Source organism: Telmatherina bonti, assembly GCF_933228915.1.
Source record: "Telmatherina bonti genome assembly, chromosome: 15".
In the NCBI taxonomy this organism is placed as follows: Eukaryota; Metazoa; Chordata; class Actinopteri; order Atheriniformes; family Telmatherinidae; genus Telmatherina; species Telmatherina bonti.
The window spans coordinates 33,705,005-33,719,145 of NC_136613.1; the positions used below are offsets into that span (position 1 = coordinate 33,705,005).

Genomic DNA, 14,141 nt, shown 5'->3' on the forward strand with positions numbered 1-14,141 from the left:
TTATTTTACAAAATAAACAGAAAACCACTTTCCATCTTTTAAGCAACACTGTGGTAATAAGTTGCAAAAATGTGAAAAAAGTTTATGTTGGCTTGGTTACCTGTTTGCAGATGCAGATGAAGGGATTCTCCTTCTATCCAATAAACCACTTCAGCCTGTTAGAATAGTCTCTGTGGGGTCGAGTCGCTTTATTTCAGTCCTAATAATAACAACTAAAGATATAGAACTCGTCCAAAGTCCAACCTGGAGTAAACTAACTGCTGCCTTTATCAGTTGCATGTGAGTGAAAAACGTGGCAGAAGTTATGCAGTCAGTGAAAGCGATGTCAACAGGCAGCATTGCTGAATGAGTCCAAATGTTGGAGGCAACGAAAAGAAAACATGTTATGTATTCTAAATCTCCAGATGTGCACTAATTATGAAAGATTTGTCAATCCTGTCATGTCCTGAGGACAAACTCCAAAACACAAAGATTTACATTCTGTGGCTAAAGTTTAGAGTTAGTCAGAGATGATTCAAGATAGTTCCCTGCTGCTGTTTCCTCATAATGGCGATTTAAGAAAAGCATCAAAATTGATACCTGAATCGGACAAACATTTTTATTAATAATAATAATAATAATAATAATTTATATATTGTTATATCAAATAAGCATATAGCACATTTCTTTTGTATTTACATTCTTTGTCATCGACTCAACAGCCGTGTGACTGACAAAACAAAACCGGAAGTACTTGGGGTTATATTATCTTGCCAGCTTTGACGTACACTGACGTAAACGCACTGACGCAGACATGCGTACAAGGGAAAACTAAGACAAGCACATATCGGCCTGGATGTCTGCAGTCGGTAGGTGTGGATGTCTTTTTTTGACAAACGGCGCCTCTTCGTGGCCATAAACTGCCACAATAAAATAAAGATATATAATTTGCATCAGTTAGTCACAATGTGAGACGGATAAAGACAGACCTGCGTGCAGCTCTTAGGTAAAATATAATTGCGCACATGAAGCTCTTGTTTAATCTGTAACTACCGCACAGCTTTGCGGCAGCCAGGTGACCGCAGCAGCAGCAGCATGGGATGATTGCGCAGAGGAGAAAAAACGCCAAATCATTTCCCTAATTTAGAGTCCATGCTAATCTCCCGGACGGCTGCGGTGGGCTTTGCTTTAATATCAGGGGCTAAAACCATGAGCTCGGTGGCAGCCACGACCTCCTGGGAGCTGCAGGGCTCCGGGAGGAAGCTGCAGAAGCTGCTGGGGGTTCCCGGCCACGGTCCGAACCGTGTCAACGACCTGCTGCTCCTGTGGCCACAAGCTGAGGGCAACTGGGAGAACTGGAACAAGCACGTCGTGTTTTTCCACGGAGACATCCAGGTAAGCATGACTTTAGTGAGGCCGTAAACGCACCACATGGATGTTTATCTGCATCTGCATTGTTGTGCACATGTGTCAGTGAATGCATCATTTTTTTAAAACTTTAAAATGTCATGTTTATTAGATTCAGGTTGTATCAGACTTTTCCACGTTTCTTTTAAAGGCGGTGGCAGCGTGGACTGTCTGGTTTGTATAAATAAAAAGAAAAAGGATTTAGAAAATTACAAAAAAAAAAAAATTCTTTAAACAAAAAAATAGAATAAAAGTGGATCGTTATATATTTGTTCCAGCTTACAAAAACAACAACAAAAAACGCCTGAAAGTGGTAAAAAAAAAAAAAAAAAAATTCATCCTGTCTCACACCACCTGACACTGATTTCCAACAACACAAAACACACACACCACCACCACGTGACATAAATTACCTGTCTTCCCTCACCCTTCTCACACTCAACAAAAAGCTAATAACAGACTTTAAATAAAAATCTATCTGTTTAATATAACCTAAAACACTAAAATATAATACTAAAAATAACTTCCATAACAGCCAATTCTCACAGAAGAAAACAAAAACACATAAATGGCCTCTACGCAGGCTTGATGTGAGTCAGTTTTATTGACATGTGGTCAAAGGAGACATCAGCTGTTTCTAACACTGCAAACCAACAAGTTCAATGTTCCACATGTTTATTGTTTTACTGTTTAATGACTGTAGACGGCCCACACTGCTGCTATGTTCTGCAATCCTGCTAAACATGTTTAAGAGTGTTAAAGCTGTGTAAAAGATGCTTTAACTGCTCCTCAAATCAATGCAAAACCAGCCACAGACTCCAGCAACCGTCTGGACATGGCTCTGGGTGGCAGGCTTGCACGGCACAGCTTCCAGTAACACATCTTTACACATGAAGAGGGCACTGGTTACACTGGGATGGAGACGACAGAGCAAAGTGTTACGGACAGATGAGACTGAGTTAAAGAAATTTGGTTCAAATAGATTTTTTTGCTCCTGGCAGCTCGCTTCCTCGCTGAGGTGTGTCTGGGGGCCGACGTGTCTCTGGGGGCCGACGTGTGTCTGGGGGCCGACGTGTCTCTGGGGGCCGACGTGTCTCTGGGGGCCGACGTGTCTCTGGGGGCCGACGTGTCTCTGGGGGCCGACGTGTGTCGGGGCCGACGTGTCTCAGGGCACTGGAAGTGGAGACCAGGTTGTGGGCTGATAATCGTGTCAATAACCAGTCAGTCTTGTGACCTTTTCCTCCGAAGGGAACTGTTCCCTTCTGTGTTGACCCGGCAGAGGAAGGTGGCTTTACGGCTCTCAGATCGTCGTTAAGCTACAGAGGGACGTTGTAGGAACTTATAAAAACTCGTTGTGAGACGGTCAAAGTTTGAAGAGCCATAATTAAAGCCATAAGGTTGTTTTAAGGAGTCAGATCTAAACATTTCAACCTTCATTAAAGTCGTTTCTTTCAGTTGCATCTCTGTGCTACAAACCTCAAACCTTTGTGCACATTCGTACTTTTGAGACGTTTTTAAAAGAAATGGAACTTAAAATCAATAAAAAGTTAAAAGTCTGCTGTTAACATGCAGGGAAAGATCTGTTTAAACATTAGGAGAGTCATATAATGTGTAGTCCAGTAACCGGTGTTTTCCCAGAGCGAGGTGGACCACCACTTTGCTTCGTTGCCAGTTCCTCGCTGCCGGCCGTGTGATGCAGGAAGATACCACTATGTGGTGATAACATCACCATATACTGTTCTCCATCCAGCGCCCGGCCGCTGTTATCTGTTTAATGGAGACCTCTAAGTTCCAGACTGACCTCTACGGGTGCCGTAAACCTGAAAGCATCTTGAAGGAAAGAAGAGAAAACCTTCTAATTTAATATGACTGTGAGCAGCTTCTTCCTTCCCAACCAGCTGTTTCAGCAAACAGCTCGTGTTTTAATCAGAACTATGAAATCAGATGAAAATAGAGCCTTCAGTAGAGCTCATTTCCCCGACAGTACCGCTTGGCAAAGTGTCTTTCCACTGATCAATACGCTGATATTTATATCTGGATTATATATAAGATAGATATAGATAGATATATTTATATAGATATACATATCTATCTTATTTTCTGTTTATCAGCATGCTGGTACTTTGCATACGGACGCACCGATCCTCTTTCTGGGAGTTCTGATCCGATACGACATCTGAAACTTGAATATCTACTGATACCAATATCTGTCGATACCAGATGTGTTTATATGAACATTATTATGGTTATTACTGCTGTTATAACTGTGTAAGATGTCATTAGGTTGTAATAAATGACCCATCCTTTCTGAAGTTACCTCACCAATACAGATATAATAACATTACAGATCTAACAATTTCAACAGGTTTTATTCTGATTTGGCACATTTTACCTAAATACAACTATAAATGTGTGGTTTTGAAACAAAGATCTGGCTTTTAGTGGAAAAAATGTCACATTTGAACTTTAAAGGCATTTATTTCTTTTAAAACTCGTCCGAAGCATTTCATCAACCACATCTGTGCTGGCTTGACTGGTGTGGTATCGGTACATTTTTATTAATACCAAGTAGGAGTACACACACTTGGTACTGAGCCGATACCGGTATCGGTATCATCCCTAGCTTTGCACATATTTAATCTCACAATGTGGAAACTTGTTATCTGGAGTGTGAAAATGCTGATTTATTTGTTTTAGACTAAGTTTCGTAAAACATGCTGACTCGCTGTGGCGCCGCCTTCAGAGGGACAAACCCGAAGCGAAGCATCAACACATCCTTCCCGGTCGGATCAGGCCTCATCTCCACCTCTCCTTTCTGCTACAAATCATTCTGGCTTCACCAGAAACTTCTCTAATATCACTTTATTCTCTGTGTGGATCTACCCCGAGAGGCTTTGCCTCTCTGAAATGCTCCTTTCACACCCCGTCATGTTACTGACAGCCTAGTTATCTGTCAAATGCTCCCCCACTTTACTTTGTATTATCCACTTTTCCAGCCTTTTGTCACTTTGTTCCAGCTTGACGACATTTTTTTAGTCACTGCTTTTTGTTTTTGTCCCGACTTTTCAGGACGTAGGGGTGGAAATGCACGTCTTTTCCCCCATAACAGACTTTCTGGGTGAATGTGGATTTCAGACGAGCTTCTGGAGGCTGAAAGTCATGTGAAGCCTCAGCTTCCGTCATGTGGAAGCATCAGCTACTCGTACTGCTGCATAGCTTCACCGCCCTCCTTTCTGATCATTGTCCTGCAGTTCATTAGGCAGCGTTAACATTCCCACGGCGTATTTCCCAGGAGACCCTGCTCCGCTCAGGCTGCTCTGACTGTGACGTTTGCATGTAAATAAAATGAATCGGGTCATTGTGTTGAGTCAGGCGGCGCTCTGAGGAGACGCGGTGATGAAACTAGTTAAGTGGGTCAGAGATGCAGAGTTCTGTTTACAGACTGTAGATGTTCTCCCCGCGGCTGGGATGGAGGAAACATTTGGCTCTAAGATGGATGAAAACATATAAATTACTAATAAATATAAATGTTAAAGTGTTCTGCTTCTTACTTATCTGGAGTAAACAGTCAGTTTCTGTCATGGCAGCGTGTAAAACGTTCTGTACTCTGTTTGGTGCAGAACTTCCAGGAGGAGATGGCTCTGCAGCCGGAGGCAGCCCAGTGGGTGTCCTGGAGTCTGGAGCAGGTGGCGCTCATCCTCGGCCAGCGCTTCCCGGACAGCCACGTCTGGGTGGTGAGAGCCTCTCGCATGTATCTGCACAAGTTCAGCTGCTACCACAACTTCGTGGAGAGCAACATGTTTGGCGCCCCGGAGCACAGCCCATACTCCGCCAGCGTCGGAGCGTTTCACCACCTCAGGTTGGTCCCGTCTCCGACTGGAACAGATTGGAGTTCTCAGACTTGGTCCATCTCGCTCCACATGGAGGAGATCCGGCTGGTTATGAAGGTGGTGCTGCGTCAGACGGAGGCACGTTGGTGGTGCGGTGGTCATTACTGTAGCCTCGCAGCCAGATGGTCGCTCTGAGGCGTCAGGGCTGAGGGGAGGTCTGAACCTTCCTGCGATGGACGGCCGACCGGTCCAGGGTGTCCCCGCCTCCCGCCTAATGATCGCTGTGAATGAACGAGCTTCATAAAAGCGTTTGGCACCAGAACGGATGTTTAAACTTCTTCTCTCAGGACGACAACGTCCTGCAAAGCCAGTCTGAGATTACTGAGATTATTCTGAGATCACTTTGAACAGTTTGGATCCGGCCCTTTATATGACACATAAACAGCAAAATGTTTTAGACATGCTCCTCCTCCGAAGCACCCGAGTCAGATCATTGAACTTCCTCATCAAGTTCTTGGCAGCCTGTTAACGAGTCTTTATTTCATTAAGGTGTGTTAAAGTAGGGATGTCTACAAAACATGCAGGGAAGGAGTCCAGAGGACCAGATTCGAGACACCCTGGATTAAGATGACCGGACATATCTATCAATACATTAATTTTCCATCATTTTGGTTTGATCTTACAACTGAGGCTGTTCTGAACGATCCTGTCTGCATGTTGACTGGAAGGAGTTCAGCTGAAGCCCAGATGGACCAATAATATAATCATAAATGTTTGTTGCTTTTCAGGGTTAAAAGCAGAGATGTGATGCTGGGATCTGTGATCATGTGATCAGATCATGTGATCAGATCATGTGATAACCCAAACTAGGTCACCTGGAGCGCTGCTGTCGGCTTGACTCGAGTTCAGATTGAACTGTTTCATTTCATTTTGTTTCTTTAGGGATGCAGCAATCCACTTTTGTGGGAGAATTTACAGATACCAGATGTGTTTATGTGAACATTATTATGGTTATTACTGCTGTTATAACTGTTTAAGATTTCATGAGGTTGTAATAAGTTATCCTTTCTGAAGTTACCTCACCAATACAAATATAATAACATTACAGATCTAACAATTTCAACACGTTTTATTCTGATTTGACACATTTTACCTAAATACAACTATAAATGTGTGGTTTTGGAACAAAGATCTGGCTTTTAGTGCCGTGTTCCTCATCGCATGCGGCTCACTGACTCTTAACTTGCGGCTCGTGAAGCAGCCTCTGGCTGTCTGAAAATGCATCTAAACAAGTCATAATGATCCTCAACGGTGCAGTTCTCTCCACAAACAAGAGCTGCAGGCTGCTTGCAGAAACTCTGCTGTCCAAACGGCCCTAACTGACCCTGTCAGAGTTGCCAGGTTTGGCTGATTTCAGCTGCACCGAACTCCACCAAAGAGCTGCTCCGTCGGTAGCTCTGTATATATAATGAAAAAGAAACGCCCACATTCTGGAGGCTTTATTGTATTTTCACCACATACTGTTGCATAAGAACGCCGTTACTTTAGTAAGGCTGTGACGATATGCTTTTGTCTCTATCCGATTCCGATTTTTTGGGTGCCAATTTGATTAAAATTGCGATTCTTAAAATTCTTCGATATTGTTGATTTTTTTTTTTTTTTTTTTTTTTTGTAGTTTGAAGTTTTAGGAAACTTTTGTGAGTAATTTTTCTTGATTTCAGTTCAGGGAAAACAACCCAGTAGCCAGACTATCATTCTGCTGCTATAATGACCAAGAAGACAAGTAAAAAGATAAAAAAAAAAAACAATAAAAATGACTAATTTTATAGTGGATTAACTTTATTTGGAAAAAAAAAAAAAAAAAAAAAAAAAAAAATTTTTTCATTGTAAAACAATTTTTTTTCCATTTGATTTTCCCACCCCCAATATTTAGGATAACGATTTCTTGCTAAAAAGCTGAATGTTACTGATTTGGCAACATAGCAGGATACGTAGCGTGGGAACGCTTTTTTTTTTGTCTTAGTATACTGAGTGCAGCTCTTGTTGAATTAACAGGGTGGATCATCATTATAGTGGAAAAAAATGTCACATTTTAACTTTAAAGGCATTTATTTCTTTTAAAACACGTCTGAAGCATCAAACACATCTGCACTGGCATGACTAGTGTGATATCGGTACACTTTTATTAATACCAAGTATGAGGACACACGCTTGGTATTAAGCCGACACTGATACTGGTATCAGAGCATCCCTAATCTTTTTTAATCTGATGTTGATAAACCATAAAAAAACAGGAGATATCATCTTAAATGTGATCATAAAAATGATCTGTAATGATCCTTCCTGTTAAAAGGAAGCAGTTCCCGCGCAGCCGGGAGCCAAGGCGGGCTGGACGACGGTCAGGCGGAAGCGTAGCCCCAAACCAAAACCCACTGGCCACCACCGACCTGTTCACATTTCTAACAGATTTTCCCCGCTCGGTGACACACCCGCTGAGGCAGAAACCCTGATTATAGGTAGTTCCATAGTCAGAAACGTGGCTCTAGAGACACCGGGGACCATAGTCAAATGCATTCCTGGGGCCAGAGCGGGCCACGTCGAATCGTATTTGAAACTGCTGGCTAAGGCTAAACGTAAATACCGTAAGATTGTAATTCACGTCGGCGGTAACGACACCCGGTTACGCCAATCGGAGGTCACTAAAATTAATGTTGCTTTGGTGTGTAACTTTGCCAAGAGCATGTCGGACTCCGTAGTTTTCTCTGGTCCCTTGCCAAATTTAATCAGCGATGACATGTTTAGCCGCATGTCATCCTTCAACCGCTGGTTGTCTAGGTGGTGTCCCGATAACAACGTGGGTTTTATAGATAATTGGAGCGCTTTTTGGGGAAAGCCTGGTCTTATTAGGAGAGATGGCATCCATCCCACATTGGATGGAGCCGCTCTCTTATCTAGCAATATGGACTCTTTTATTAGTCAGCTAAATTGACAACTCAGGGTTGGGACCAGGAGGCAGAATTGTAGTCCTACACACTTTTCTGCAGCTTCCCACCTGCCGCCGCCCACCCAAAACCCCATTCCGACCTTATACAACTTCCCAGCAGTAAGAATTAAACAACACAAAAACACTTCTGGGGTTAATCGTGAAAACCTCATAAAAATAAAAACAATGGATCTAATAAAATCTGAAAATAAGACAATAAAGTGTGGCCTACTGAATATTAGATCCCTCCCAAATAAGTCTTTATTAGTCAATGACTTGATAGGTGATCACCACATTGATTTATTCTGTCTTACGGAAACCTGGTTACAGCAAGAGGATTATGTTAGTATTAAAGAAGCTACGCCAGCTAACTATTTAAACTTTCACATTCCTAGAACTACAGGCAGAGGAGGAGGTGTTGCAGCTATTTTTCAGTCAGAATTTTTAATTAATCCTAAGCACAAAACGAACTATAAATCCTTGGAATTCCTGACATTATATTTATCTCATCCAAAATGGAATTCAGAGAAACCGCTCCTTTTAGCATTAGTGTATCGCCCACCTGGACCTTACTCCGAGTTTCTGACCGAATTCTCTGATCTCTTGTCTGAGTTAGTGCTGACTACTGATAGTCATTGTACTAGGTGATTTTAATATTCATGTTGACGATAAAAATGATAGTTTAAACATTTCCTTTAGCTCTATTCTAAACTCAATTGGGTTTTCACAAAATGTCAATGGAGCCACTCACTCTCATGGTCATACTCTTGATCTGGTTCTAACATATGGTATTGAGACTGATAAGCTCAAAGTATTTCCTCAAAACCCTGTCTTGTCCGATCACTTCTTGTTAACCTTTGAATTCACTTTATTTGATTACTCACTGACCAAAAATAAATTCTACTATAGTAGATGTTTATCAGACAATAATATTACAAAATTTAAACAATCAATTGAATCAATTTTTTCACCTCTACCATGTGTTAGCATGACTGAGAGTCCCCCTTTAAGCCTTACTCCTGCTCAGATTGATCAACATGCTGGTACTATAACAGCTTCAATGCGTACAACCTTGGATAATGTTGCTCCCCTAAAGAAGAAGAAATTAGGTAAGATTATGAAGGCTCCCTGGTTTAATTCCCAGCTTCGAGCTCTAAAACAGGCATCAAGGCGTTTGGAAAACAGATGGCGTTCATCAGGACTAGAGGAGTCTCACTTAACCTGGAAAGAAAGTTTAATTGTATACAAAAAAGCCTTACGTACGGCAAGAACAGCTTATTATTCATCATTGATAGAGGAAAACAAAAACAACCCTCGGTTTCTTTTCAGCACTGTAGCTAGGCTTACTAGGAGCCAGAGCGCTGTGGAGCCATGTATTCCTTTCTCACTTAGCTGTGATGATTTCATGTATTTTTTCAGGAATAAAATTGACACTATTAGAGATCAAATTCACAATACTCTTCCTTCTACCTATAATGTTGAGCCTGTTGTGGTCTCCGAAGCATCCTTAGAACCAGGATCTGACTTGTGTCTAAATAGTTTCTGTCCTGTCCAACCCTCTGAATTAACTAAAATAATAGCTTCATCTAAACCATCCACCTGTATCTTAGACCCTCTCCCAACGAGCCTCTTTAAGGACATTTTCCCTTTAATTAATACATCACTACTAAATCTTATCAATATGTCTTTAGTGACAGGATATGTACCACAGTCATTTAAAACTGCTGTAATCAAGCCTTTACTTAAAAAGCAATCTCTGGATCCAGAGGTGATAGCAAATTATAGACCTATATCTAACCTCCCGTTTATGTCCAAAATTCTGGAGAAAATAGTTTCAGCTCAGCTTCATGCCCACCTGAGCAGAAATAATTTATGCGAGGAGTTTCAGTCAGGATTTAGAGCTCATCATAGCACTGAGACAGCATTGGTGAAAGTTACTAATGACCTTCTTATGGCCTCAGACAAAGGACTTGTGTCCGTACTTATCTTGCTTGATCTTAGTGCTGCATTTGATACAGTCGATCATAACATTCTGTTACAAAGACTAGAACAGGTGCTATAGGTTTAGACTGCTGAGGGACATTTCCTGATACACTGAGCTTCTTTCTTTTTCTCTTTACCCCCCCCCCCCCCCCCCCCCCCTATAAAACGTGGGTTTTATAGATAATTGGAGCGCTTTTTGGGGAAAGCCTGGTCTTATTAGGAGAGATGGCATCCATCCCACATTGGATGGAGCCGCTCTCTTATCTAGCAATATGGACTCTTTTATTAGTCAGCTAAATTGACAACTCAGGGTTGGGACCAGGAGGCAGAATTGTAGTCCTACACACTTTTCTGCAGCTTCCCACCTGCCGCCGCCCACCCAAAACCCCATTCCGACCTTATACAACTTCCCAGCAGTAAGAATTAAACAACACAAAAACACTTCTGGGGTTAATCGTGAAAACCTCATAAAAATAAAAACAATGGATCTAATAAAATCTGAAAATAAGACAATAAAGTGTGGCCTACTGAATATTAGATCCCTCCCAAATAAGTCTTTATTAGTCAATGACTTGATAGGTGATCACCACATTGATTTATTCTGTCTTACGGAAACCTGGTTACAGCAAGAGGATTATGTTAGTATTAAAGAAGCTACGCCAGCTAACTATTTAAACTTTCACATTCCTAGAACTACAGGCAGAGGAGGAGGTGTTGCAGCTATTTTTCAGTCAGAATTTTTAATTAATCCTAAGCACAAAACGAACTATAAATCCTTGGAATTCCTGACATTATATTTATCTCATCCAAAATGGAATTCAGAGAAACCGCTCCTTTTAGCATTAGTGTATCGCCCACCTGGACCTTACTCCGAGTTTCTGACCGAATTCTCTGATCTCTTGTCTGAGTTAGTGCTGACTACTGATAGTCATTGTACTAGGTGATTTTAATATTCATGTTGACGATAAAAATGATAGTTTAAACATTTCCTTTAGCTCTATTCTAAACTCAATTGGGTTTTCACAAAATGTCAATGGAGCCACTCACTCTCATGGTCATACTCTTGATCTGGTTCTAACATATGGTATTGAGACTGATAAGCTCAAAGTATTTCCTCAAAACCCTGTCTTGTCCGATCACTTCTTGTTAACCTTTGAATTCACTTTATTTGATTACTCACTGACCAAAAATAAATTCTACTATAGTAGATGTTTATCAGACAATAATATTACAAAATTTAAACAATCAATTGAATCAATTTTTTCACCTCTACCATGTGTTAGCATGACTGAGAGTCCCCCTTTAAGCCTTACTCCTGCTCAGATTGATCAACATGCTGGTACTATAACAGCTTCAATGCGTACAACCTTGGATAATGTTGCTCCCCTAAAGAAGAAGAAATTAGGTAAGATTATGAAGGCTCCCTGGTTTAATTCCCAGCTTCGAGCTCTAAAACAGGCATCAAGGCGTTTGGAAAACAGATGGCGTTCATCAGGACTAGAGGAGTCTCACTTAACCTGGAAAGAAAGTTTAATTGTATACAAAAAAGCCTTACGTACGGCAAGAACAGCTTATTATTCATCATTGATAGAGGAAAACAAAAACAACCCTCGGTTTCTTTTCAGCACTGTAGCTAGGCTTACTAGGAGCCAGAGCGCTGTGGAGCCATGTATTCCTTTCTCACTTAGCTGTGATGATTTCATGTATTTTTTCAGGAATAAAATTGACACTATTAGAGATCAAATTCACAATACTCTTCCTTCTACCTATAATGTTGAGCCTGTTGTGGTCTCCGAAGCATCCTTAGAACCAGGATCTGACTTGTGTCTAAATAGTTTCTGTCCTGTCCAACCCTCTGAATTAACTAAAATAATAGCTTCATCTAAACCATCCACCTGTATCTTAGACCCTCTCCCAACGAGCCTCTTTAAGGACATTTTCCCTTTAATTAATACATCACTACTAAATCTTATCAATATGTCTTTAGTGACAGGATATGTACCACAGTCATTTAAAACTGCTGTAATCAAGCCTTTACTTAAAAAGCAATCTCTGGATCCAGAGGTGATAGCAAATTATAGACCTATATCTAACCTCCCGTTTATGTCCAAAATTCTGGAGAAAATAGTTTCAGCTCAGCTTCATGCCCACCTGAGCAGAAATAATTTATGCGAGGAGTTTCAGTCAGGATTTAGAGCTCATCATAGCACTGAGACAGCATTGGTGAAAGTTACTAATGACCTTCTTATGGCCTCAGACAAAGGACTTGTGTCCGTACTTATCTTGCTTGATCTTAGTGCTGCATTTGATACAGTCGATCATAACATTCTGTTACAAAGACTAGAACAGGTGCTATAGGTTTAGACTGCTGAGGGACATTTCCTGATACACTGAGCTTCTTTCTTTTTCTCTTTACCCCCCCCCCCCCCCCCCCCCCCCCCCCCCCATAACAGTGTTGCATCATTAACATGTATGTCTCCTGTCTCAGCAGGTCTCCCTGACTGGGAGTAGCAGTTCCTGTTGTCTGTTGTCTTTCTGTCCTCTTCCCCCCACACAGCAGAGGCAGATGGCTGCCTGTCCTGAGCCGGGTTCTGCCGGAGGTTTCCTTCCTGTTAAAAGGGAGTTTTTTCCTTCCCACTGTCGCCAGTGTGCTTGCTCAGGATGGGAGATTGAGTTGGACTCAACTCAATCTGTTGGTTTCCTTATATAGGCTGTTATGAATTGGCTTTCATTATGTTTTTTTCCTGTCTGTAAAGCGTCTTGAGATGGCATTGCCGTGATTTGACGCTATATAAATAAAGTTGAATTGAATTGTAATTTGCAGATTAATCAGTTATCTGTAAATTCAGCAATATTGGTAAATTCTTTAGTGTGCCACTAGAGGGCGCTCTGACACCACCCGTTTGGGAATGTGGTCGCAGGGAACGCCAGCAGCTGCACATGAGTAAACTTTTAGTTAATTCATATTAGGTTGACATAACGGTGTGTGTGTGTGTGTGTGTTTGTGTCCCTGCAGGGCACTGTTGAGCAAAGGTATGGAGCGAGCCAAGCTGCCATCCCCCCTCCAGCCTCTGGGAGGCGCTGACAGCATCCCCGCTGGCTTTTCCCTGACTCTGGTGGGCTTCAGCAAAGGCTGCGTGGTCCTGAACCAGATGGTGTACGAGCTGCCCGGCGCCCGCGCCGACCCTCACATGTCCGTCTTCATTAAACACATCTCGGACATGTTCTGGCTGGACGGGGGCCATCCGGGGGGCAGCGAGACCTGGGTGACCGACAGGCAGGTGCTGAAGGAGCTCGCCGCCAGCGGGGTGTCCATCCACGCCCACGTGACCCCATACGAGGTGTGCGACCCCATGCGGGGGTGGGTGGGCCGTGAGCACAGACACTTCATCAAGACTCTGGAGGAGTTCGGGGCGTGTCCCAGTAAGAAGCTGCACTTCCAGGAAGAGCCCCCCTCCATTGAGAACCACTTCAGGGTCCTGCAGGAGTTTTGAGCTTCACGGAGGGGTTTAGATAATTTACCTAGTAACGGAGCGTCTGATTGGCCGCTGTTCATAATTTAGGGACTCAGAAAGGAGACCAGGAGTTGGGCGATGGTGCAGCGGTGGAAAAGACAGACACGCCCCCCAGTATCTTCATTTCACATTAAATCCTGTGAAACATTCATGCTAAAACTAATAATGTGGGAGTTTCCCCAACTTTGTTTTGAACGTGATGTTTGTCCAAAGCAGAGAAGTTCTTCAGGTACCCGTCGTCATGTCGACGTGTGAATGTTCGGACGCCAGATTCCACTTCGGCGCCGTCGGTCCATCTGGGACGCCGCGGAGCTCGGAGCTGGTTTCTGGCGTCTGTGCATCACGGCGTGGAGCACGAGACGACAACGAACCAAACGTAGATGTTTTGTCACTGCTACCATGGCAACCATGTGAATCTACTCCTTTTATTCACCTCCGGGTTCA

General features: G+C 42.5%; 1 protein-coding gene across 1 annotated transcript; it reads left to right on the plus strand.

Annotated features, from left to right (window-relative positions):
* The first annotated feature begins 818 nt into the window (after positions 1-818).
* cUnh2orf69 (chromosome Un C2orf69 homolog) lies at positions 819-13,684 on the plus strand. Its single transcript, XM_079254390.1, has 3 exons — positions 819-1,374; positions 5,007-5,245; positions 13,199-13,684. The coding sequence occupies exons 1-3, from the start codon at positions 1,132-1,134 to the stop codon at positions 13,674-13,676; spliced, it is 960 nt and encodes a 319-aa protein (XP_079110516.1). The 5' UTR covers positions 819-1,131; the 3' UTR covers positions 13,677-13,684.
* The last annotated feature ends 457 nt before the right edge of the window (positions 13,685-14,141 follow it).

Excerpts from the sequence above, each read along its gene's own strand:
- cUnh2orf69 (XM_079254390.1), top strand. The coding sequence starts at position 1,132 with ATGCTAATCTCCCGGACGGCTGCGGTGGGCTTTGCTTTAATATCAGGG. Across the intron at positions 1,375-5,006 it reads TTTTCCACGGAGACATCCAG|AACTTCCAGGAGGAGATGGC; the intron begins GTAAGCATGACT and ends TGTTTGGTGCAG. Across the intron at positions 5,246-13,198 it reads GGAGCGTTTCACCACCTCAG|GGCACTGTTGAGCAAAGGTA; the intron begins GTTGGTCCCGTC and ends GTGTCCCTGCAG.